Source organism: Mastigoproctus giganteus, chromosome 10, assembly GCF_048544385.1.
Source record: "Mastigoproctus giganteus isolate SK-2022 chromosome 10, ASM4854438v1, whole genome shotgun sequence".
NCBI classification, from domain to species: domain Eukaryota; kingdom Metazoa; phylum Arthropoda; class Arachnida; order Uropygi; family Thelyphonidae; genus Mastigoproctus; species Mastigoproctus giganteus.
The window spans coordinates 62,946,602-62,973,816 of NC_143584.1; the positions used below are offsets into that span (position 1 = coordinate 62,946,602).

At 37.4% G+C, this 27,215-nt stretch overlaps 1 protein-coding gene across 1 annotated transcript in view; it reads right to left on the reverse strand.

The window, feature by feature from the left end:
* Positions 1-27,215, reverse strand: part of LOC150079055 (T-box transcription factor TBX20-like) — a 220,261-nt gene that overhangs the window by 114,105 nt on the left and 78,941 nt on the right. Inside the window, exon 2 of the mRNA XM_090382454.1 lies at positions 20,127-20,466. Within this exon, the coding sequence (XP_090238580.1) occupies positions 20,127-20,466 (340 nt within the window). The remainder of the gene's footprint in view (positions 1-20,126; positions 20,467-27,215) is intronic.

Here is a 27,215-nt window from a genome sequence, read left to right on the forward strand (position 1 = left end):
ATATAAGGGGAAGTGGTGGGATAAATGTAGCACTCCAAACCCTGATTTTGATGTTAACAAATTCCGGGGAAGTGGAAAAAATAATAATAAAAAAACATTAAAGAATTAAAATAAATACAAAAAAATAAATCTCACCCAAAATATTCTACACTGCCTGACACAACTTCCACGCAGTTTCAAAAAGAGGTGTGTATTGCTGAATCACACTTGCGTAGTTTTAGAGAAGCCTTGTTTATCTTCCATAAATAAATACTCCAATAAATACATTTTAACTATTACCAGTTCGAAGTGGGCGGAACGCCGTTCAGCTAATAATTTTACTTTTAAAATTAAGTTTCGGTTAATGTCCCAAAAAATTCCAAATTGCTAAACTGAATAGCCGGAATAGCTAAAGAGTTATTCCCGACATTTGTAATTAATCATTGCGTCCGAATGTTAAAGCTAATGAAAAGTTGGTTGCGTATAATGTTTGTGTGCGCTGGATTTTAATCTTATTTTCGTTGCAAGTATTCTGGTTGTTAATATTTTTCAATTTAAGAACCAACTAGTACCGAATTTCCATTTAAATAAAATACGAAAAGTACTTCGAGGTGTACTTTTCTCAGCAAGGGGATTATCAGCAGATGCTCCCTTCACACAGTCAATTAATGTTTTCGTTATGAGAGAACCAGAAACTGAACATACAGGGGGAGTGGACAAAATAAATTGCCCATCTTTGATAAGTCATATCACAGGTGTTTCCGTTGGCCACTTGTGATAACAGTTACAGATACGGACTAATATGGTGTCGGCCACCCTTTGCTTTTAAAACAACTTGGATTCTAGGTGGAATAGATTTAAATAAATCTTGGACTGTGTTAATTAAGAAAATATTGGAGGATTCACAAAGGAACTTTTCAAGCTCCTTTAGTAATTAAGGTGCAGGAAATCTGCTTGTCGCTTTCCTCTCTAAATATGCTCACAGTAGCTCAATAACTGAGTGATTGTGCAGCCCAAGTTCATATTCCTCTCGTTATATGTAGTGGAGCATTATCATGGCATCGTTTGTGGGAAACAGTGTTTGCACCATGGGACGAACCTGGTCACACAGAATATCAAGATAATCAGTGGCATCTAAAGAATGCCAAGATATTTCAGTCCAAATCCTTGTTGATCTTATTCCATGTTTGATGATTGGCACATGACAGTCAGGTGATGCGCTTCTTTTGGCATTTACCAAACGTAAACTATCCTTGATGTTGGAAAAAGTATGAATTCGTCTGAAAATGTGATATGTTTGCAATCATCAAGTGTCCAGCTTTTGCTCTCCTTACACAACTGCATACTGCTTCTAATATTACCATCAGTAACGAATAGCTTGGCAATAGCGGTTCTATAATAAATTTAAGCTTTAAGAAGTTTTCGCCGAATTGTTTTGCTAGAAACTGGATTGATGAAGTCATTAAGTTCTGCAGTTATTTTTGAGGCAGTTATGTTTTTATGTTACAAATCCTATTCAGTGTCAGGCGGTCCCTTTCAGCCAGCTTTGATTTTTTTTCTGCCGCAATTCGTCCTATCAGGTTTGTTTTTTCTAGCTCGGTGAATGTAGACGTTACTTTCAATATAGTTGTTAAAGATACATTAAAGAAATCAGCTGTTTTAGTTACCGTTGCACCTGCTAAACGTGCAGTAACAATTTAACCACTTTAGAATTCAGACAGGTCGGTCATTTTACTACTACTTTTCAGGTGTTTCCATTATTTTGTCCACCCACTATATTATCTAGAAATTAAAGTTCGTGAGTCACAAAGGAATATTTTTAGAGGCTTAGTGAGCGTTATTTTAGTCTTTCAATGATTTTGCGTTATCTCTTATAGGGCGGACTGAATTCTCAGCCGTCATAAAAACAGAACTTGCTCTTGACAAACATAAAACGGCTATTGAACCAAGCTATCGGCACTTTACTTCCCACATACTTTAGACATCTTTGTTTACTTATACTGTTGCCACTGCAACTGCGCCCTCTAGAAGCAAACAAGTGATGACAACGAAGAAATGATTAGATTTAATAAAGAGTTTCAGTTGAGTAAAAAAGGCGCATTGTGATGGGTGAAACGCACACAGGCGTATCCTTGTGGTGTAATCTGGGTGTTATGTTCGTGTGTTGACAGCATCTCTGATCAAGAATTTGCGAGCACATTAATATCGTTGTTAATGGAATCTTCATGTTGTTTATGTCGTTAAATATACAGTTTTTCGCACATAAGCGGAGGCCATAAATTACAATATAATCAGAAACTGAGCTCAGATTTACGGTGTGAAATACCGAAGAACTTGAGAATAATGATAAAAATCAGCACTTGTTTATGAACGTAACAGCAGAACGAATAAATTTAAGCGGAGAAGCGCCAGTATCAAGTTGATTGGCGATTAGTATCTGATTGTCCACGGGGAATTTGTTGCGCAAAGCTTAAGATGGCACTAGAAATGTTCTAAACGTACGTATAGGAAAGATTTCTGATGACACGTAATAACGTGACCTTCGTTAATTAAGAGTAAATTCCTGTAATATTAGCAGCGCTATCCCAGCTTTTTAATAACTGGTTCGCTTCGATTATTTTGAATCAAATATTTAAAAAAGCATTAGTTTTATTAAAATATAATAGCAACGTTTTGCGGAAACAGTAAGAACCAGTTAGCTGATATCGCTTCATTTCAATTCAAGCCTATAATTGGCAGTCTAACAATTTTTGGGACCTGAAGGAGAAAGCCATTGAGGGACCTCTCCTTGTTTAATGCATTCGACTATGGGTATTACGAGATAGGTTCAAATAGATTAATGGATGCCTTCCCACTCCTGTTGTGAATAGCAGTCTTAGAATACGCAGTCACAAAATTCATAATTGGAGGCGACATGCTTTGTTTTGTTAGGAACATACTTTTATTAGTTATGATATTGTTTATTCGATTGTGCGCCTGACTACTCTTTAATCTTTATTGTATACAAACATGGTATATATACAATAGACCCTTCACAGCAACAATGCCAGGGGTTTTACATTGGTTGGTGGACAATAGCCTTGGGGGAACGGGGCCCACATCGAAGTTCGGGCTCATCCCCCAGAGCCAACAATAAAATGGAATCAGTGTCAGATTATTTACAGGACATTTTATGTTTTTGAGAGTATTTACCATGAAATAATAAAGATATTCATATTTACATTATGTTATATTAATATTTATATTCATAAAGATATTCTTGACTTTATTTACAACACATTCATAAAGACATCGTGCTTTGAACATTATTATGCTGCCCTTATTAATGTACACTTTGCCTGGCCAAGGTCAGGCTCTTAAGGATCTGTCTTCGGTACCTCCGATCCTTCACAAACCTACAGAGGTCGCCGTCAATTGAAACAATTGTGGGGAGCATCTCCCTGGGGAGAAAGCGGTCTCTAAGCGATAGTCTGTTATAGTGAGCTGTGAGCGTGGGAGCTGACCTCAGTCCGGGTAGAGGGATCCTCCAGCCACACAGTTCCCAGATGCTTGGCTCCGAGACCATTCCGGTTGTCATCTTGACAGTGAGAACAAGGCGTTTTTCAAATACAAGATCTGGAAGTCGGGCAAAATGAAGTGACGTCGCCATCGCAGTTGTCCTCTGCTGGGGTGGATGACGATGTTTTTGCGTGATCCAACGAAGGAGCCAGTATTCGGCGGAGTACACGCGCTTGATGTTAGTAGGGGCCGCGGACCCCCAAATTTCCGAGGCATACAGTACGACGGAGTATACTGAGGTGTATACGTATCGACGAGTCACATCCAGATCCCTAACGTGGAGCAGTTGTTGTTTTGTGGTCCAGCGCATTTGACAGAATTTTGCTGTGAGCTTGTCAATGTGGGGGGTTGAAGCTCAGTTTATAGTCGAAGACGACTCCCAAGTCTGTATGCATCTTGACCACTGGGAAGGGAATGCCGTCTAGAGAGGCTTGGATTTCAGTGGGTTGGCGCTTCAGAGAAAAGACAATTTGTGCTGATTTGGCAGGGTTAATGAGGAGGCCAAATTGATGGAGATAGGATCCTAAGTTATGTAATTTTTCACAGATCTTTTTATTGATGTTTGAGAGATGTTCGCCGGGGTTAATCTGAGTATATATCTTAATATCATCGGCATAGCAGAGTATGTCTTCTCTCTGTTGCACAAACGGAAGAATAACTGCGGTGAATAATGCTCCGGAGAGAACTCCGCCTTGGGGAACTCCTGCAGTGATCTTTCTCCGGATTGTGTGTTGATCCGCTTTAAGAAGAATGGTTCTCTCAGAGAGCAGGGCTGTGATAAACCATAACATGTCACCTTTTATGTAGAAGTAGTTTTCTAGGAGGTGAACAAGTGAGGGGATACTGATGGAGTCGAAAGCAGCTTCCAGGTCGATGTAAGTGACAGAAAGCTCTGCTTTAGCTTCTAGTGCACTGAGAATGGTGTTGGTTATCGATGTTAAATTGGTGACTGTGGATCTACCTGGAATGCCATAGTGAATCTGTGGGGGTTTGTGAGGCATGATTTGATTGGTGATGGTGGAAAGTAATGTCTTCTCCATGAGCTTCAAGAGGCTGGAAGAATGAGAGATTGGCCTGAACTGTTTAATGAGGGTTGCAGATTGGCATTTAGGGTGTGGCCTCACAGCATATCTGTTCCAGAGAGGGGGAAAGTAGTGCTGCGTTAATATACGGTTAAAAATTGATAGTAGCGGATCGATGATAAACGAGCTAAGACATTTAATCATGAATTGTGGCACAAGATCGGGGCCTGCAGTTGCAGTGGGTGGCAATCCATTTATAGCAGTTATAAGCTGCTTCCTGGTGATGCGAACGGTGGCGAGCATATCAGTAGGGACGTTGTTGATGGGTAAGTTGCCTAGATGCATCGGGGCCACAGTGTTTGAGAACCGTGCAACGTGGTCTATCCACAGTTCAAGGTCCAGTGTCTTAGGAATTCCTGTGTGCTGAGAGTCATAAAACGATTTGCCTTTTCGTAGGGTTGAATTTAAATGCTTTTTAATTGCAAATATTTTCTGACGGTTGAAAACTGCTCGGGCTCTGGAAAAGGCAATACGATCTTGTATAGCGCCTGATTGTTTCCATCTCTTATGCAGATTTTGTTTTTCTTGAAAGCTGTTGTTCAGTGCTGGTGTCCACCAAGCTCTCGAACGGGGAGTGATGCTGACAGTCTTTGTAGCACCATAACTTGCAATGGTTCGAATCCATCTAGTCATGAGGTCCACAGCTAGCTCGAGATCACAATTATTGAGAGCCTCCCAAGGTATCGAGGATGCAGCTTCGAGACATCGTGGTGGATCAATGAATTTGGGTGCTATGATGTCTTTTTTCTTTTTTGGGCCTTGGATATCAAAGTTAGGTGCGGCTAAGTGCAGGAGTAAGGCAATGGGTTCGTGATCGGATTGAAATAGGTTTTGAGGACTGTCTTCGAGGTCGCATGGTGCTGAGGAGAATATCAGATCTAAGAGATTAGATCCTCTCGTGGGGTGGCAATTAAGTAGGGCGATACCCAATGAATTCATACTTCTAATGAGTTTACTACTAAGATGTGTGAGAGTAGGTGGAAGATTGAAGTCTCCACAAATAATGCGCTTAGCAGAGGCATGAAGGTGATTTACCAGCCAGTGGATCACATCTTCAATGATGTCACTGTTTGGGCCTGGTGGAATGTATACTGTTGCTATGTCTATCAGGTTGGCAATGAGCTTGAGGGATACCATAGCAGCTTCAAATGCAAGGGATTTGGTTACCACAGAATGTGCCAATGAGAAGATAGTGGTATTATAGAATATTGCGACTCCCCCCCCCCCTCTACGATCCTCTCCAGAGGAACTGAGCATCTGGTACCCAGCCTGAGGAGCACAGGCCTGGGTTTTGTTCAACAGAAAGTGTCTTGTATGTTTATGCTGCATGTGGGAAACTACTAATACCAGTAAGGAACCTTTAATTTGTATATAGTAAATGGGTTTGGTTGTGAAGGATTTGCTGGGGCAACTAAGGCGTCAGCATATCGTGGCTATAAATTGTCTGTATCTCTAGTCAGTATGTTTTGCTTGATGAAAATCCTGCATATCCGGGAGAAAATCAGTGCATTCCCCTCCTGAGATCGACTATACATGTATCGACTACGGCGTGAATTCGAAATGAATATAAACAAAATATATCAGTTTCTAAACTTCTCATGGAACACGTAATGACGAGGGAATTAATCGTTTTAAAGCAAGCTGTCATAAGTTTGGAATTCCATACAGAAACTCAGAAGACGACTAGAAAGTTTGTGATGTTAAAGACTAGCGATATTGCTCGTGTCCCTAATTTTGTTCCCCTGCCAAATGAAGAAGAACACAACAACTCTGGTGTAACAAAACAGAACTGACGAGACAAGAAATCGTTTACAGAAAACCACTCCTTCTGAACAAAAATCTGGCAGCTCACAGCATCCGAACCAAAGCAAATGAGAACAGTAATGAGAAAAACGACAGATAGCAAAAGGAAGTATAATATGACAAAAAATGGTCAGCAGGTAGACCGGATTAAATTCATGATTTGCAAAATGTGGCTGCACGAAATTTGGATTAATGCTACAGAACTGTATGAAACTTGTGCGCTGTCCCAATGTTAAGATGGAAACAGAAAATGGTTCAGTATTACTCTGTATATATAGTTCAGTGCCATTCAGTAGTTATGCTGTTTTGTCAGTAGAGTTGGGATAAGGGAAATATCCTTATCCCAACTCTACTGACTTCTTAACCCGAGGATTAGGAAATATGGCTGAAATATATTTTGTTGTATATTATATATACAATATTTGTTGGCGTGAAAACAACTTATACTGTACGTTGGCATACAGATCAGATCTTCAATGTTATCGGGATCGTCAGCACGTTGTCAAAAACAAACAAGCCTCTGTTGTTGAGATTTTTTTCGCACAATACTTCTTGATGGGGGAGAGGGAAGAGAAGAGAAACTTTTTATATTTAGAATTTTAAATTGTGAATTAATGAAAACACTAACTCCTCCACACGATAAACAGACCAAGTGAGTTTATTGGTTCCAACGTTTAGTACAATTCCTTCGAATTCCAAATAGCCAGATAAACTTGCCCTAAACCGATGACATTTTGGAATCTTTTCGGGCTCTGTTATCAAGCCAGAACACACATTAAAATCTGTTCTACTCTGAACTATGGCAAAACTAATACTAAAACGCTGTTTGGAACTTATTTTACAGTAACCGTACTACACTTAATACAGTTATAGTATGGTACTGTATAATTAAACAATCATATAAATATGCAATTTATAGTCATTAAAATAGTGTATTATATTAAAATTAATAGCTTAAAATAGTCCTGAGTATTGTAATGCCATTGAATAATTATTTACTTTAAACTATTGGAGCTGAGATAGAAGAAAACTAGTTTATTCTTACTTTTGTGTATTGGTATCATTCTAGTACAGTCGAATTAATAAACAAATGTGAGTTTGTAATATTTCCTTCATATGGATAACTATTTTAAATATTTGTTTTGGAATTAATCTTATCATTAATTCCAAATTCCAGGATTATTATTGATTTTCTGCAGTTTCCCCTCTATAAAATCTCCTCACGGCGAAAAAAATGGAACCGAAATAGGCAGTAGTATCGTAGTGCAGCCGAAAACTCCAAGAATGATATCGGCTGAAGAAGAGGAAACGAATTGTTTGTGTATTTGTGGAGAGAAAACCATCTGCAAGAGGATGAGGCTCTCTAATTCAATTAGATTGCACTCCTCAGATTACAAGTTAAACCAATTTATAATCGTGTCTATCTCAAGATGCACACTTTCTTATCAACGCTAAGGTAGTTTCCACTAAGAGAAAGGTGTAGAAAGAAACTCTGAACATAGGAAGACTTAATTTGAGAATGGTACTAGTTTGATGCCCTATCTATCCTCGCCGCCAATATCGGCTTGGCAAGTTCCTTTTTAGCTGAAAGGATCAGACAAAAGCCAAAACATATTGTTATAGTTTAACGTTATTGTTGCATTATTAAGGCATTAACCACTCAGACAGAAACAAGTTAAGATATCCTTTGGCTAGCTTGTGTACAATTTCAGTTTCGTAAAAAATAGTCAGAAATGTAGGAAACGGTTAAAATTGGTTTTTTTAACGGTTATTTATTTAGCAATTCAGATACTAAGTGTCAAGGCTAACAATAGCCTTGGCATCGAGGAAGTATCTAGGATTGAACTAAGTTAATGGAATTTATATTTTTTAATACAGATCAATTAGTCGTTTTACTTGTGTTTTGTTATGTGATGTCAGTATTAAAAAAGTGGTTTCGTTTTTTTTTTTTTTCCCTCTACCATTGAAACTGTTTATGTTAAACAGTTTCAACGATGCTGTTTAACATAACAATCATATTGGCAACCAAATTTAAAGACCTCTTCTTCGAGGCTGTAGTTAGCGATCCCAGGCGGAGGAAGTAGAGTTAACCTCCCCCCCCCCCCCCATGAAGTTAATTCCTTCCTGGATTTTTCAGCATGCGTAACATTCAAATCGGCCACGAAAACACGCTTCTAGAGAGTAATAAATAAATATTGTCTGTTTATACTCCAGGACGACTACACGATCAGAGCAGTTCACAAGATAGAGAGAATATAAGAAACAGCACCTTATTTAATCAGGCTCGAATCACGGTCACTCAAAACACGTGTAATCGCCCTCGTACCTGACCACTCTACACAATATGGGTGATTCACCATAAAACCAACAATAACGACCTGAGACAGGGTTACTCGTGCGGGGTGCAAAAAAAAAAAAAAAAAAAAAAAAACAGGACGAAAGGCATCCTATGAAAGTTCTTCTCGTACCGACGAAAATCGAACTCAGATCTTTTCTACACAATGGGAAAGAACGGTAATCGTAGTCGATGTGCTTGTAGCAAGGACATACCGACATCACCTTTATATGTGTGAAATATTAGTCACCTGTATAATTTTTGAATTAATAATCTGTAAACCCTCTTTCAGCATGAATCACTTCATGAATTCTCCCTTAAATAGTCTACATCACTAGTAGGCCATTTTGAAAACATTTGAGCCCATATTCAGTCAGGTTTCGCGGATGATGTTGTATTTTCACATATCTTTCAATATAGTCACATGCGTTCTCTATAGGATTTAAATCTATTGACTTCGCTAGTCAATTTAAATGGGTTACAGTTTCCTAGTGCCATTTTAAAATAGAACAGGCTTTGTGAACCGTAAAGTTGTTATCCTGGAATACAGTAGTGTTGAAATAATGAGTACCTCTTAAATGTTCAGCAAAAGTACAACCTGATCATGAAGAATATTTGCATAGCAGCCTGATTCGTTGTTGGTTGGTATTCAAGCAGGGGATCCAGTTCAGATTAGTTAAAACATCCCCAAAGTAACACTGATCTATCACCATCTTGTACGACACCTTGCACATGGTCTGGATGAAGTTCTTCATTGCTTCTCCTGTGAACTTGATACCCGGCATCATTAGAGCATAGGCAAAATTGGATTCATTAGACCAATCACTAAAACTTCAGTTTTTATGCTTTTTCGCCGATATTAGTTTAGGATTTTTATATGTAGCTGTTATCTCTCCTTTTTCGAGGAAATCTGCTCCAGATATCCATGTTATTCAATTCTCTTCGTGGTACCTCTCAGAAGTCGGCTGACCATGTCCTTGGTTGAGGATAGGGCTGCTGGCAACTTCAGTGTTCTCATATTATTTTCTTCAAAGTATGTGTTCGCAATCATTGCTTTGGGCATGGTCCTCGCGTGTAGCACATGGTGATTATAATAATTGTGCTACCGCGAGGACTAATCACCGTCCTTCCACACTGTGTGGGAAAAGTCTGTGTTTGAAACCTATCAATGACCTTTTATGGAATTTTATGGGCTGAGATGGTTGGTCTCAGTCTAGGATTGCAAGTTTCTCCCCTGGTTTTTCATCCTCAGTGAAAGATGGAAAATCACAAGTTTTTTTTCATCCAGCGAACCTTCCCAACAGAACGCACAATTTTCTGATATAATACTCATGGGTGGTTTTTTATTGCTTTGTGACGTGGAGCGGTTTCGTATTGGACGGTGTAAGGTCCGCCCTTTATAAAATTGCCACAATGTAATGTACGCAGAATTGTCAAGAACATCAATATAGGACGCAGCATTCATGGTTAGATGTACTGTCCATATTTCCTATGGTATGGACCTAGTCCATACCACAGGAAAACACCCCCAGGGCCATGACCCCTCTCCTTCTCCCAACTTTACAGATGGGACAGTATCATCAGGTTGTTCCAACTGTGTTCAGTGTTTATTAAACAAGAATAACTTGTAGCGTTACTCGTTGCTCCCCAAGTTCAATTTCCACAGGTTTATCAATGACCACTGATGGTTCCAAACTACGATTCTGTAGGGTCTGATGGCCAGATATAGTAAGAACCTCATCGAGGCGCTGTACTCCTAACAATCAGTATTTTATGCCAACTTGGACATTTTTGAGCTCATTGTCACCGCTGGACTTCCGTTTCTTCATGACATTGCCAGTTCTAGATTTGTGAATGTTTAATTCTTGAGATGCTTAGACATTTTTTTTTCAACGTTGAATCAAATGGCCACTCTCTTCTGAAACTCTGTTAACTCTATATGGTCGTGATTTCATTAGCGTAAGGCACGCCTGATGGTATTAAATAAAGTACACGAAGAATATCTTGTGGGGATAGAGTTATAATTCAGGTTCTATATAAGACAACATGACTGCACTTAGAATACCAAATGGAGTCTACGTCTACAAAAAAAAAAAAAAAAAAAAAACAACTCATTTAGGGTCATGCTCCTGGTGAAATTAGTAAAAAGGGTTTTAAGTTTCGAAACAAGTTAATAAGATGAATAAATTTAATTTTTATGGAAAATTTCATGAAATCTTTAAGCATAATTTAAATGTCGTGTGAAGTTATTTTAGCTATTAAGTTGTTAATCATTTCAATAAGTTACCTCTATGGGTAATTGAGGCTGACAACTTAGAAAAATGCAGAAGCTTGCTGGGTGGAGGGAGGAGGGCAGCAAAGGTCCCTTTTTTTTATTTGTTTTTTCTCTTGCAGCAAACCCCCGACTACTTGCACTCCGTGACCAATATAATATTTTTCCGAAGAATATCTGTAGCACAGATTCACCGTAAAAGAAATATTGAAAAACTTACCAGTGCAGTATAATACTAATTAATTAATTATTGAAATGAATTAATCAAAACAGTATTAGTTGAACTAAATTATATATAATATTAATTAATTATTTATACTAATTGAATAAAATAATTTCATTAAGGAAAGGTACATTTCTTATACAAAGTATTTAGTCACAGGTATCAAAATCATAGTTAGGCCTCTAATTTTCATTATGCAAAGGCATGGCCTCTAAACTAAAGGCTATTTTGATGAGTGCGTAGAAAGGCCTCTTCAGGGTTTTGTTTGACTTCGAGGAGACTCTGCTCTAGGTCAGAAACAATGATTTATGGATCAAAAACGTACAGATGGCATTAATGGAAGCTGTAGGTCCTAAAGCCTCATTAAGCCATCAGTATCACTGCAGAAATTGATCTACTTCATAGAGATAATCTGTATTAAATCCTTTGACGGCTGCCGATATCCAGATATGGTTGTGCATTGCGCGAGCCAGTTCTATCCCTATAATCTGTAACCCAAGTGGTCAACCTGACTTTTAGAAAGATTTAAGTCTCAAAGGTTCTATATACAGTTCACTCATTTACAGCATAATTTATGAATTTTGGGAATTAACAATTCCTAGATTACTAATAAAGAGGAGTAATCACTGAATATCTTTAGCAGATACGAAAGATAGAAGCTGCTTATTTAAAAATTAAACGAGGAGAATAAAATTGAATTTTTAGATATCAGAATTTGCTGTGTATTGTTTCTATTCTTACCGATTTCTATTCACACTCTTCGCATTTGTCCGAAGAATGTCCATCAGTATAAGTTCAACGATAAAAGTTCACTGGCACTTTAAGATGTTGCAAAACTTTTCAACTGCAATTATTTTTTTTAGTTATTTTTATTTTTTGCCAATATTTCGGTGCGCAAATTTTTTGTGCATCAAACAATATGCGGATTAAAATACATGTTGGCAAATCATTGGCTACTTTGTTCCTCCAGTAGCACAGTATTCCACAACTATTTAAAAGAAAGAAGAGAATGATACAAGAGCAATCAACATAAATACTTTCCCCGTAGGCAATGGCTGGAAGATGCTATTACGTTAATTGTTTCCAGTATGATGGTTCCCTAACCACTCTGACACTGACAGTGACACTCAGTTATGAGTGTCACTGTTGCCATAACTTTCTAATAGTCTCTCTCTCTCTCTCTCTCTCTCTCTCTCTCTCTCTCTCTCTCTCTCTCTCTCTCTCTCTCATTTACTAATCAAACTATGTAAGATAATCATAGACAGTTTATTTTAACCGGTGCCACTATCAGTGTAGGAATCTCATCGTGGCATCCACCAGAACAATAAAACTTTTTTTTTGTTTTTGTTTTAGTAACTTCTCTTAATGAAATGGGGTCTCTGTTGCATATAGCAGGTACGCACTGCTTTTTTTTTTAATGAAAATCCCAAACACGAGAGGTATTAGAATCTATAGTACTTAGTATCATAGGCGCAATATAGCCGAAGTTGCTTTTGCGCCATTAAACCCCAAACAACAACAACAACAACAACAACTTAGTATCATGCATGGGCTGAAGGTTGAGAAAATGAAAGAAGATACTTGTTGGCATTAGACTTAAATTTCTGTAGATTATAATTACTAGGAAATACGTAGGAAGGGAGGTTGTTCCAGAAAACGGAGTTGAAGGAATAAACGAGGAAGAAGAAAATTCGTTCTCTGAGTTTGAAGTTAGACAGTAAGCGGGTGTTGACTGATTGCAGAACGTACTGTATAGAGAGCGGAATTATAGAAGCCAATTCAGAAGAACAGTGCCCATGGGAGTATCTATAGGAAATGCACGCATCAGAAACAGGACGTCTATAAGGCAGACAGTAGAGTGAGAGAGACTTTGTTAGATATATGGGTCATTAATTAACCCTACTTCCCTCTTTTGAATGGAATCTAGACCACTGGGAGAGGTTTTGGGGACACCACCCCAGTTGTGGGAACAATATTCCATGGTAGGACGGATTTGAGATTTGTACAGAATGAACAGTTGTTTGGAAGAAAACTAACGCCGAGAGCGAAAGAGAAAACCAAGTTTTTTAGATGCAGAGGAAGAAATATTTGTTACGTGCTTATGCCAAGAGAGATTAGAAGTCAGGGTAATCTCCAATAGAGATATATGATGTTATTTAAGAATTCTGAAGTCATTGAAGATAAGCATAGGCGCAGAAGAATCCTTTTTTGAGATATAAGACAGGACCCAGTTTTAAAGCATTTTAAATCAACTACTTTACCCCACTGAAGAATAGGCTGAAGATCAGCATTTAAAGACCTGGTAGTAAATATTCGAGAAGTTGAAACTGTTTGTCCAGGGGAAGGATTCTAAAATTGGAAGGTGGAATGCAATTTGCTATCATCAGCAAAACTATGGATTTACGGTCAATGGAAGAAGGTCATTAATATACAGGAGGAAAATAATGGGAAAACGAACTGAAACCTGGGAACACCAGCATTAGCGGAGAAGTTAGAAGACAGAGAGAGCCATCTACCATCATCTGCAGTGAGCGATCAGAGAGAAAACTGGATACCCAATTACAAAAAACAGTTGGCAAACCATAAGATGGAAGCTTATTTAGAAGACCTTTATGCAAAAGACGATTAAAATCCTTTGAAATGCCAAGAGCAACCACTTGAGTTTCATCAAACTTTTCTATTGAATTTGTCCATAGATGGGTAGCATAAGCCAGTATATCAGCAGTGGATCGACACTGCCGGTGACCTACTGCAAGAATATTTAGGAAAATTGGGTCGATGGACTAAGAAATGGCATTTGAAGTTTAGCATTGACAAATGCAAGGTACTATATATATGTGGCAGTAACCCCAGAGTAACTTATCAACTCTCAGGATAGTGGAGAATGAAAAATGAATGAAAATACTTAGACTCTCTCCAGTCACTATCTGGCAGCGAGATTATACACTCTGATCCGGAAGCCTCTTAGAAAAACACATAGGGGTCTATCTAGCGGCTGGATAGTCAGATATCAAATTCTCTGATCAGTGCAGATATGCTGCTAGGACAGCTCATCGGGTTTTGTCGGTGATATACAGAAACTTTGCTAGCAGGGATAAGGAGGTGATTATCCCTTTGTATGAGGGTATGGTTAGGCCGCGTCTTGAGTACTGTATACAGGTCTGTCTGGAGGCCTCACTTTAGGAAGAATGTCGATCTGCTGGAACGGGTGCAGAGAAGGGCAACCAGGCTGGTGAAGGGAATAAAAGAGTGCTCTTACTTAGAAAGATAAGAGAAGCCAGCATTTCGAGACTAGGCACCTGAGGGGAGATCTGATTGAGGTGTTTAAAGCCTTGAATGGGTGGAGTAAACTGAATATTGATGGCATTCTTCCACTTGCTGAGACTACACACATGAATGGACATAAATTTAGTTTGTAGGATAGATGTGCGGAAGTTTTCCTTCAGCCAGCGGGTGGTCGATTGTTGGAACAGGCTTCCATCTGTTGTTGTGGAAATGAATGGATTCAATAAAATAAAGGAAGAACTAGACAAATTCATGGATGGATGAATTGTGTAGGTTTTTTTTTTTTTACGGATGCTTTATTGAATCATTTTGCCATTACTACTACTGCTGCTACTATTCATGATGTATTCGGTAGTGAGAAAAGGTGGGGAGGACATACAAGAAGTAAAGAAATTTTTGGATATGGTGTACATGGCAAGAATAAACCCAGCTCGTTACGTAACGTGGCCTTGACAATGTCCCCCCCCCCCAAGCATACACACTACTTAGACTCTCTCCAGTCACTATCTGGCAGCGAGATTATACACTCTGATCCGGAAGCCTCTTAGAAAAACACATAGGGGTCTATCTAGCGGCTGGACCGGCCTGTGAATATCGTTTTAGAGCTGTACCCTCTACATGTACGAAAGATTGGATCTCGCTATGATGTTCATCATAACATCAAAAGACATCGATCATATTGCATGATGGAAGAGATGTGTGGGTGGAGTTGCCAGAGCTTTGCTCAGAAGACTAAATATTGGCTCCCCCCACTTCAAGCCGCCAATTAGCAAAGTGGTAGTATTGCTCCGGTTGATGAGAGTCAACCAGTGAAATACCACCTAGTATTGTCTGGTAACGTAGAGGGGTGCATTTCTCTACGTGGTGGTGTTGGCACCACACTTCGATCCCTCCTTACGTTGGTTTGCGCCTGGGTGGTTACCTCCAGTATACTGGGTGCCGTATTTCAGGACTTGCACATTAGGTTATACCTAGGGTTGCTAACAGTTCCACCATCATGAAAGCGCAAGCAAAGGATTTGGCTGCCACAGGACGACCGAAATTCGGTCAATTGGCTTGAGTGTATAGCCCCATCAGTGGTTTTAGACGCCCAGGTAACAAGTCCAACTTGACATAGTTGAGAGAATGTTTGTGATAGCCTCAAATGTCAATAAATTTGGAGAGAGAGAGAGAGTGTACCCTGTATTATTACAATGAGGCTTCCCACCGTCAGCAGACCAGGGATTCTTTGAAATACTATAGATTGAATAAAGATTTTAAAAAAAAAATGAATTTCCTGGATAGCAAGATAAAATGTGTCGATATTAAGAGGTAGAATTAATAATTTTACATATGGTTAAATAAAGCTGACTGTATTAAGCTGAATAGCTAGATTGTGTACTCATACAGAACCTTTAGTTAACAAAAAGAGGCTGATTTTTTGTTGTAATAAAAAAAAAAAATCTGTTTATATTTCAGCTCGACCGTGAATTAGGTGGTTCGACAGACATTTCACGAATATTATCTTGAACCTTGTTTTGCCGTCACGTCGATTCGACCATGGTCAACCAAAACGTGTATACTACTGCACTTACGTATGACTACATGCTACCGCAGGCCGCAAAATTTAGGAAAAAGTTCTGATTAAGAAGAAAGAACCAAAGATTAGAATGGAACTAATTTACAGGAGTGCGGGTTCTCATCGGGGCAGCATATTATTAATCCTCAAACTCAAGGGCCGTTGATAGGCGTTTTTCGCACCTACTCACGTGAAAATGACTCCCTTTTTTTTTTTTTTTTTTGAAAGGAAACAGGTAGCTTGTAGCGAATCGTTCAAATATCACTTTATTCATATAATGTGACTGCAATGTGATGCTTACAGTAGACAGTTTGCATGTGATGCTTACAGTAGACAAACTTCAAAACACTGCCAAATATTAAAAGGCAAAACGTTTCCATAAGAATATAGAAACTGGCCGGTGTAATTTTTTATTGGTGATTTTAAGAATATCCGGAAACAAAACCATAAATGGATCTTCTATCAATCTTCTGGCGATGTGGCAATTGCTGTTCCTCCCACCTAAGTGGAAGGATTTTTATGTATAACTGCTTTGGTGACCGTCATCTGTTCACAAAACTACTAGAAATTATTTTTATGATTTTATTTTGTATAAATTTTTGATCTGTTAATGTAAGCTTTTCTTCTCTTAACTTTTGATGTTTTGACTATTTATAGTTTCTTATTCGCCGTCATCGCGGCAGTGTCGATCGTACCTATGTTGCCTACCCCTTCGCGACCTGCCTGCCCAACGCGATCCCAAAGTTTGGTAGCAAACTCTGAATCCCCTGGTATGATTCAGAGTCCTACTACCAAACAGATTCGTTGAATTCATAAGACTTCGAGAAGGATCACTTTTATGGACAATTATAAATAATGAAAGATAATTTCTTTATAACAACTTTTTTTTTCTTTTAACTTTTATTTTAGTAAGGATAAATCTGCTTTTAGTACAAATAAATTCTGGGCATCAGTAGGAGCTCCTAAACTTGTAGGGCTCCTTGGGATTATCCTGTCTAGGGACAACGACTTGATTCGTTAAAAAGTTTGTATCTAAGACTCACAAAAACCTGAACTTATTTATACTTTTTAACTATCTTAATTGTATTGCTTTTGAACAAAATTAAATACTATTTCATTTTAAGCACATAATTTAAAACAAAAATTTTGAAACATTTAAAATTCTATACCATTTTTAAACTAGAATATAGTAGTAGTACTAAAGTGGCTAAATGATGCAACGAAAAGGTCTTTTTAATAAAAGACTATATAAATAAAATGAAATGAAATATCTGGATAATTTTGAACTGCTTAAAAACTGTTAAGCAACCCAAAATATATTTTTAATTCTTTGTTTATGGCGACGACTTATTGTTGAATTAAGTAAATATTTAATTCGTTTAAAAAAAATAAATAAGTCCACAAAGCTGTTCGAAAATTTTATGAAAGGAAACCAAATTATTAAACAGAATTAACAGTATTTATTAAATTAAGTTATCAGGTAAATACAGTTCATGTGCCCATTAATGTAAATCATACGCAATGGCAAAATTTTAAAATATATTAAAATCTGAAAATTTTAATATATTTTGCGAGTTCAAAAGTTTAACATGGGTTTGATAACCTTCGAGTGAAATTAATTAGAGATAAAATAATTAGACAGTTATTTGATTTGATCTTTAAACACAGAAATATTCTCTACCTAATATGGCATACCAGCTATACGGTGTTCAATATAACCCAACTTTCATTGAGGATTTACGTATTCTTCTCATTAAGTACTAATCATTCTTTAGAGTTCTTTACACCTGAACTTGTAGTCTTCTATCTAGAGCTGTACTGTCTATTTATATCTAAAACAGTTTCATCTCTTTATTGTACTACTTAGGATGATTTGAAAATGGGTGTGGGAATCTGGACCTATAAAAAGGTAGAACTGTTTATCCATTAGCGGCACAACCATCTCCTTAGATAACAGTATCCACGTAACGGGGGGACATTGCTGCGACTGTATTGGTCAGCAACCTTTGTACACATCCCTAAATGCATATCGACCATCTTTCTACACACTCCAGTGCGTTTTTCAATAACACATTACCCCTAGACGACGGACGACGTGTCCATTAACAGTAGAGGAAGGGAGCTTTGTCATAAATTTTAATGAGATCCTAACTCAGTGCTACCATCTCTCTCTCTCTCTCACACGACACGTTCCACGTCTTTGATAGAAGTACTAAGTGAAGGAATTTCCGCCATTCTTTCATAGTTAAATTGTTTGTATTGTTTAAAAAAATAAGTTAAAAGAATTTTAAAAATAAAATTATTCTCAATTTTGATACTAAAAAGTTTAAATAAAACTTTTAGCGCAAAAATGAAAAACATTAAATTTTGCTTTTTAGTGAATTAGAAAATTTTATTGTATTTTATCTCTACTTTTTACTTAACTAAAAAAAGGAAAAATCCTTGATAACCTAGTTAACATCAAAAAATATGTTATGATTAAAAAGTAATATAACAAATTATAATATATATATTAAGTTACCATAAGTATTGAACAAGATTTTAATAAGGGGAAGAGCATATGTTGCCTCTAACATAGCACATAACCTTCAGAGTACACTTTCTACCAAATTATAACGAGTGTCAACAGAAATATTTCCTTATTTCTCCAGCAGAACAGCCTTTAATTGATTGGGTGAGTAATGTTTGCCTCAGTTGGCAAGTCCTCAACTTCTTTCCAATTTCTTACATAATCCGATTCCAGCTCAATGGTGCTTTTGGGTAGGAATCGGGGACGTGAGCGAAATGGTCCATCAATGTTACGTATTCGTCCCACATCAGGCACCCGCGCAACGAGCTTTGTGAAGGCGATGGAAGGGGGGGGGTGCATTATTCTGTTGAAAATCGTAAGGTCCTGTGTCATTAAACTGTGTCCATGTTGACGAACGGTGTTATTGAAGATATCGCAATGTCTCTCTTGCTGTAAGGTGCTACGACACAAATTTCGATTTGCAAAATTGACGACTGAATAATTATGATTCAAATTTATTTGAAATGGTTTCAGTTTTTGAATGTTCTTTAAGAACGTAGTGTAGTAAAACAATACGGTATTTATTCCGTTTTTAATTTCTATAGTAACTGCTAACAATTATAATGATGACGAAGCAGCGATTAGGAAATTAAAAATACACAAAAAAAATTCTGCGACGTAATCTAAGAGTGCAAAAGAAGAAGAAAAAAAAACTGATAATAAATTCTGAAACGGTTCGGAGCTATGACTATTTGAATTTAAAAAAAAATGGTTATTGGGCTAATAAAAGATAAATAGGAATAATTAGACAAGTACTTGGTAAAAATGCTTTTTCATAATAAGTACAGTCTGCTTAAGTAAAACGGCATTAAACTTTCTCTTCAATTACAAAGACAAAACCGTCGATCAACTCGTTTAACCTGTTATTGATTTGTAAAATGAATACTGTATATGGACATGACATTGTACAGTTGTTACGTTCAAGTTTTTATTAATTGGTAGGTCTCCAAATCATATTTTATTTTCCATCTGAATGAGGTATGATATTTATATTTCAGAAGGCGTTTGTGATAATTAAAAAGTTGAAAGAACATTCGAAATCACCATTAAGCATTGTACCAAAATAAATGATTGGAAATTGCCTGAAAATGTGAGGGAGGAAAACGGTATTAAGAATTTTTTTGCAGATTGTATAAGAAAATTTCTTGAACTAAAATTAAGGAAAAATATTTGATATTCCCAGTTTTTGTTTTAAGCACCAAGGCCAATTCTATAATGCGTGTTTTGTATTATGTCGGTTCTTTAAAGATTGGTTGCGGTCCTTTATTTGCATAAATGAAAACAGAAATCTCTCTACTATGTTCTCCATTTGAGATTGAAAACTTTAGTATCGAGCGGAAAACTCTAGATCAAACCTCATATATGTATGCACTGTATTATGTAATTTATTTAATTCGATTTCATTAAAGTCAAAGAATGGCATCTGGATGCATACACTTAACATGCAGTTTTTCTTACTCACCTTCCAGTCTTCGTAATAATCATCTCAGTGCCCAGACCGTGAAATTTGTCCCATAAGTCTTTTGTCTCCAAATGGGCTTCTATGCGAAGCAATTCGTCACAGTTGCACTTTCCAGTCATTTGAGCCTTGCTCGATTTCGTTTTGCCCTTTCCACCATCACTGTCTCCATTATTTGAGTCTTTCTCTGCATTGCCTTCCGCTAAATCAGCTCCACAACTAGAAGTCTTGCTTTCTCTTTCTTCGTTTTCTGAGTGGGTGTCTGTTAGGAGTTGCACTTCAGATGTAGTGTCCGTGTCGAGGATCTGGATGGGGCTTGGTGTTCTTTCTTGAAGGATGTTATCTGAAAATATATTGAAGTAAACTATCAACTGAATTAAAATAAAAATATAAAAATAAATGCAGAGAAGGTGCATCATAGCCATAATATTAATATAAATAAATGTAAAGAATAATTGTGCAAAAATTGCGTATACGATAGCTTTTTTCACATTTATTATTCTGGATAGTGGCAAACGAACTAACTCTTTTTTCTTTGAATAAATCTTTCATCTCTTCTTTTCTTTTATTATTATTATTTTCTTTTTTATACGAATGCATTTTAAGATTTTCCGAGCTAAAATAAATTCAGTTTGAAAATAAAATATACATTTTTTTCTTCATTTTATGCGAATGCAAGTAATATTTAACTAACTCTTCACTTCTGTAGTTAGAATCTACACTAGTAAGGTCAAACATCTCGAACTAATTCATCTTACCTTTTATGAGCTTACCCTTACATTTTATAACATTTTGTTAATATTTTGAAATACAAAATTTCACTACAAATGAGCAACTTTATCCGCCAAAAGCTGGAGCTTAGGATCTCGTGCTATAACAGCCCTCAAAAACGTTCAAAATTCAGGTTTTACATAGTGTTACACACACACACACATCATATATTGGAAAAATGACTCTTGGGGTTCTTTGGAAACTTTGTCCGTCCCTCAGGCTGAATTGTTGACTTCGAGGTCAGACGCTGAGATTCTAGGTATTTCTCGCATCCGTCTGCAGAACCAGAGAGAGGCGCCAGGATTCCCGGAAATCAGTTTATTGGTCAAATCATAGACAGAGCCTCTTAAGCTTGATATTCAGTATAGTTTAGTCTGATCATATCTAAATCGGAACCTGCTCTGTCCATGTTTCAGGTCATGCTGCTATTTCAGTAACGGACCGCTTCAAGTATTTGATTATGTAAATGGAAATTCGGAAGGCACACAACGTCAACTATACTTTTTTTTGGATCATGTGATACTTCTGTCTTGTTTTAATACCATTCGTTGGTCGTTCACGTATTAGAAGGTACTGTGTACCTTGGTCTGGAGTTTTTTTTATTTCGGTCCGTCGTCATGAAACAAGGCTGTCACTATATTTTAACAGTAGCAGCATTTTAAAAGTCAGACCCTGCCATTATGAAGTGTACAAACAATAAGTATTACCGCAGAATGGAAAAAAAAGTTTCGTGGGCGCTGGGCGAACATTGCGAGGCCTTTGAATGGTCTGAAGGCCGATTTTTTATTTTTTTTTAAACAATTTTTCGTCAGTAAACGTATTAACCATATATTAATCGGATAACTCAGGTAATATATGGACACCCTCGCGATATTCAGCCATTTCCGTTAAAATGTGTAATTTCTGTATTAGATGACGCACGAACCAACGATTCATCTAACTTACTCCAGTATGAAAATAGAGATATAATGAAATATAAATAATTTAGTTGCGTTTCATATATAAAAATAATTATTATCATTTTAGACAGACTTCCAGTTTATCTGCGCTGGTCGGTCAAAGTGAATCCTATTCGCTGTTGAAACTAACCGTTGATATTTACACTATTTCCTAAGAACAAAGTATCGCAGTTGAATCGTAACTTATTTTCTGTTTATACTCTGGGATGGTCACACAATGTCAGAAGAGTTTACACCGCAGAGAATTGTGTATTAGTTTACTAGTATAGTAGTGACAAATGATGCAAGCAAGCTTATAAGACAGCATCACTTGTTCAACCCCTCTAATAATTTATCTAGTTCTAAATTTAAACTATCCACTTCAACAACACCAGATGGATGTTTGTTCCAACAATCGACTACCATCTGGCTGAAAGCAAATTTCTGCACGTCTGTCCTGCAATCATCTTTGCACATTTAAAATGTATGCCCCCTCATGTGTATTGCGTGAACAAGAGGAAGGAAGCCATCAGGGTTTAGCTCACTCAATCCATTCAAATTGTTAAACACAAACACAGCCCACTCAAAGCTTTAAATACAAGAGGAGCATTACCATATTTATCAGTCACGTCGGCTCAAACTATCATATAAAACGCATGTAAAATAAATATAATTTAATGCAGCCGAGTGGTACTCCAGAGTACCACTCGGCTACATTATATTATATTTATTTTCCAATTGGATGAAAATGAAAGCGCAGCTGCTAATTTTTAGTCTATTGTTTAACAGGAACGAAATATTCACAATTGCATTTAATTCTTGCTGTTTACTCTCGTTTTTTTCATAGTTATTCAGTAAAAATATCACAAACAAAATGAACTTTATTTTCGGCTGTAGCTGAATCTTCATGACACTAACCATTGCAGGTTAAATATCGCTTCCACTTTAAAGGCGCTTCGCGTCTTCATCAGTAGATCTGTTTTCTTGAAATGTAGCTTATCTTAAATGTTATGGTCGCCGTTTAAAGATTAATTCACATCAAATGAAGAAATGCGCATAGCATGTCTTCATTTGTCATGTGCATGTCTTCAAATGAAGACATGCGCATGACAAATATCATGGATGGGCTGTAACATTGTTTGCGTTTTGGAAATCAACTTAAAAAATAGAGAACTAAAACTTTTAGATTTTTTCTAGCTTTGTATAGAGACGGAACACGCGAACGGATAAAGGTCACCTGGTCCGCTTTATCCGTCATATGGCGGGTCCACACTGGCCGATATTTTTGGGCTTGTTTTCGTCCTTTTACCGTTTCCACAACATATTGCAAATTATACTCATACTGAGCTTGAAGCTCAGTATGAGTATAATTCACGTGTGAAACTCAGTATGAGTTTCACACGTGAATTATCGGTACTCGGATTCGGCTCTTTTTCTACTTCACTCAGAGAACTGACCTTCTTCTCATAGAGAAGGATGTTCAAAATATGTTACAAGATTTGCCTGTGGGGAACAGCGTTATAAAGGAACGATATTAACAGGCTCCACGTTACTTTATATAGTAGTGACAAATGATGCAAGAAAGCAAGCTTATATAGCATCAGCCAAAAAAAAAAAAAAAAAAATGGTCCGTGTGCTGAGCACGCACGGTAGATGGTTTTATGTGAAGGATCCTTCGCGTTTCGTTTAGGTATTTTGATCTGTATATATTGATTACGAAATAAAAGAGCTTTGATTCAGAAATTTCCATAATTTCAGCTGGAAGACAAGATACTGTACAATGGATTTATGATAGCTAAAGTAAAGATAGTATATTTGTGATTGCAAATTACTTGAACAGCGGCCTTCCTAAGGACAATATGCGCATTCTTATGTAAATAGGAGTCGGCGTGAAGAAAAGGAGTTGATCATTTAAGGTCATCTGCTCCGAAATATGAGAAATGTTCCATTGTACATAATTAATAGTCACTTCGGCGGGTACATCGCTGTTAGATGGAGCGGCATTGCTGGTTGAGGCCACTGCTAAATCCAACGCTTGATTTTTTTTTTTTTTTTTTTTTGTTTGTTTTTTACGCAATCTTGACAGTCATTTTCGTTCTCGCGCACTGATTGGTATCATCGTCTTTATTTTCTTAGGTCTTGTCGCTTTCTTTCTTGTTCGATACTCTCGAGAACGCTCTGAGTTTTGACTTCAGCATGGTTGAACACTCAAATTTTATTTTCGAAAATAATTTGTTTTATTGTGTTTTTCTAATGCAGTTCAACGAAATTCAAACGAATGACGTTTGATTGTAAATCGCACACTACCGCTGCGTCGAGTCCTCGACGCAGACTAAAGGTGGGTGCGTAGGAAACACCTCTGGGGGAGGGGGATCCCGGATGGCGTAATCACTTCAGTGAAGCATGTGGCCAATCAGATTTACTCGGTTGAAATATTTGTAGCTGCTTGCAAGGATATTTCACGTTAAAAAAAAAAAAAAAAAACAGTTCACCCGTACCCTCCAAGAATTTGTCTAGTTCTCTCTTGAATATATTCAACCCATCTACTTCCATAACAACAGATGGAAGCCTGTTCTAACAATCAACGACCCGCTGGCTGAAGGCAAACTTCCACACATCTATCCTGCAGTCATCGTTCCTCAACTTGAATTTATGCCCCCTCATGTGTGCAGTCTCAGCAGGTGGAAGAATACCATTAGCTTAATCAATCCATTCAAGACTTTTTAAACACAATCAGATCTACCAGCAGGTGCTTAGTCTCGAGACGCTGCAATTTGCAGAACTAGGTGAGAGCACCCTTTTGTGTCCTTCATCAATCTGGTTGACCTTCTCTACATCTGTTCCAGCAGTTCTACATCCCTCCTAAACTGAGGATTCTAGACCTGTATGCACTGCTCAAAATGCGGCCTAACCATAGCCTTATACAAAGGGGTAATCACCTCCTTATCCCTGCTAGCAAAGTAGGGATAAGGAGGTGATTACCGTATATCATTGACAAAACCCCATGAACTGCCCTAGCAGCATGTTTGCACTGTTCAGAGAACTTCATATCTGAATGCACTTAATCCCCAGGTCTTTTTCATTTTCCATTACCCTGAGCACCACACAATTAAGTTGCTCTGGCATTACTGCTACCCATGTGCACTACCTTGCATTTGTCAATATTAAACTCTAACTGCCATTTCTCAGCACATCGACCTAGATTTCCTAGATCTTATTACAGTAGCTCACCCTGATGACTATTGCTAACCGTTCTGCTATCATCTGCAAACTTAGAAATTAAGCCTGATATACCTACGTCAATATCATTGATAAATATTGAAAATAAACAATGGACCCTGGGGAACACTGGACCCTGGGGAACAACACTGAACCCTGGGGAACTCTACTAGGAACATTAGTCAACGAAGAGCAGTGCCCATTGATAACTGCTCTCTGTCTTCTTCCACTTAACTATCCCCTTATCCATAGCAGTAACTTGCCCTTAATGCCACAATGCTCCAGTTTATAAAGCAGTATTTTATGTGCAACAGTATCAATAGCCTTCCTGAAATCCAAGTATATGATATCAAAATTATTTTTTCCATCCAGTTCCGTGGTCACTGCATTATAGTAACCCATCAGATTGGCTAGACAAAGTCACCCTTGACATATCCATGATGTGATTGCAGTATAGTTGCATGCTTGTCAAAATTGTCATGCATTACTTCTTTAACCAGTGATTCCATTATTTTCCTTGGAACAGACGTTAAGCTAATAGGTCTGTAATTTCTCATGTCGCCTTTTGAAACACTCTTTATGAACTGGGGATATATTCGCACATCTCCAGTTCATAGGGACTTCTCCTAAATCCAAGGATGGTCTCATAATTATGGCTAAGGGTTTGCTTACCTCCTTTGATGTCTCCCTTAATATAATTGGATAGATTCCATCCGCCCCAGATTCCTTTTTAATGTCCGTCCTCAACAATTTCTCCCCGACTTTCCTTCCAGTTGTCACAGAGTCATTTTAGCTCCTCGTTAGAGAGTTTGAACTTCTGGCATCTCCTTCCCTAAAGAATTCCTCATGTGTGAATATAGATGCAAAATACCTGTTCAATTTATCAGCACCCTGTGCAAGGGCAAGGTTATCAACAGTTAACCCACTGACACAAGTGGCCCAATGTGATTCAACCCCTTCCTTCTACTGCTAATATAAACTTAGAAGTCTTTGCTGTTTCTCTTTCCGTTCTTTGCGAGAGATTTCTCATAATCTGCTTTAGCTTGCCTAACCTTTTTTGTCACTTGATTACGGACTAATTTATATCTACCATAGGTTTCTGTATCACCTGATAATTTATATGCATCCTATGCACTTTTCTTCTCTGCCACGTGTCTGAATAGTTCATCTCACATCCATTTAGGTCTAAGCCTTGAACAGTATTTCTTTGTTTATGTGAATATTTTTGGATACACCAAGATAAAAATGAACAAGTTGTTACACGAAACCTCAAAACTTATAAAATAGCTAACCATATTTAGCTTAATTGATACTTGTAAAAAAAGAGACTACTTTATCCTTTTGCGTTTTTTTCGGGGCCTGCAGAGTTTAAACTTCAAAGATAAACGCAGCAGAACGAACTCAGACTTTTTTGGCTGTTTTGTCCAGGAATTGTCACTTGTGATCACTGGCTACCTGATGGACCATAAGTTGTGAAACTGGCTGCCATAACAGTGTTTCGTATTTTAAACAAATGACAGAATAACCTTTTGGTTTTTGAAATGCCATTTGTTTGAAAGCAATGCAATACCAAGCCAACTCGTCAAAAGGCGGAATTCCTACTGCTGAGAGACACAGGATTATAGCCTTTTCCTGTGCAGTTTAAAAACTGTGTAGGCTGAAATGAATACATAATAAAAAAAACTAGATAGTCCTCTGCTTTTGCAGAAAAAGTCCCGAACGCAATGTCACGAGTTGTATTAATGATACATGCAATGCCAGATGGTATTGCATATAAGGTAAGTATTATGATTTCTCAAAACGTAATTAGAGATAGTGATAACATTTTTATACTCGTACGCGACATGACAGCTGAAAATTTCCTTATTTTTAGTAATGGAAATACTACGAATACATTAATATTCAATGTTCATAAGATAAAATAAATATCGGTTATTTATTGCTGCGTTAATATCATATTCGATGTTGTTATCTGATGTAAAATCCGGCCGTTATACTATATAAGTGGTATATATACTGGATTAAATCTAGACCCTGATTATCCTTCTGACATGTTCCCGGTCAGAAATATAATCATGACTCAAATCATTGTATGCAATGTACAACTGATGAATTTCTGGAGATTTTTTCACCTTGGTATTTATTGCAAAAGAAACTAGTATTC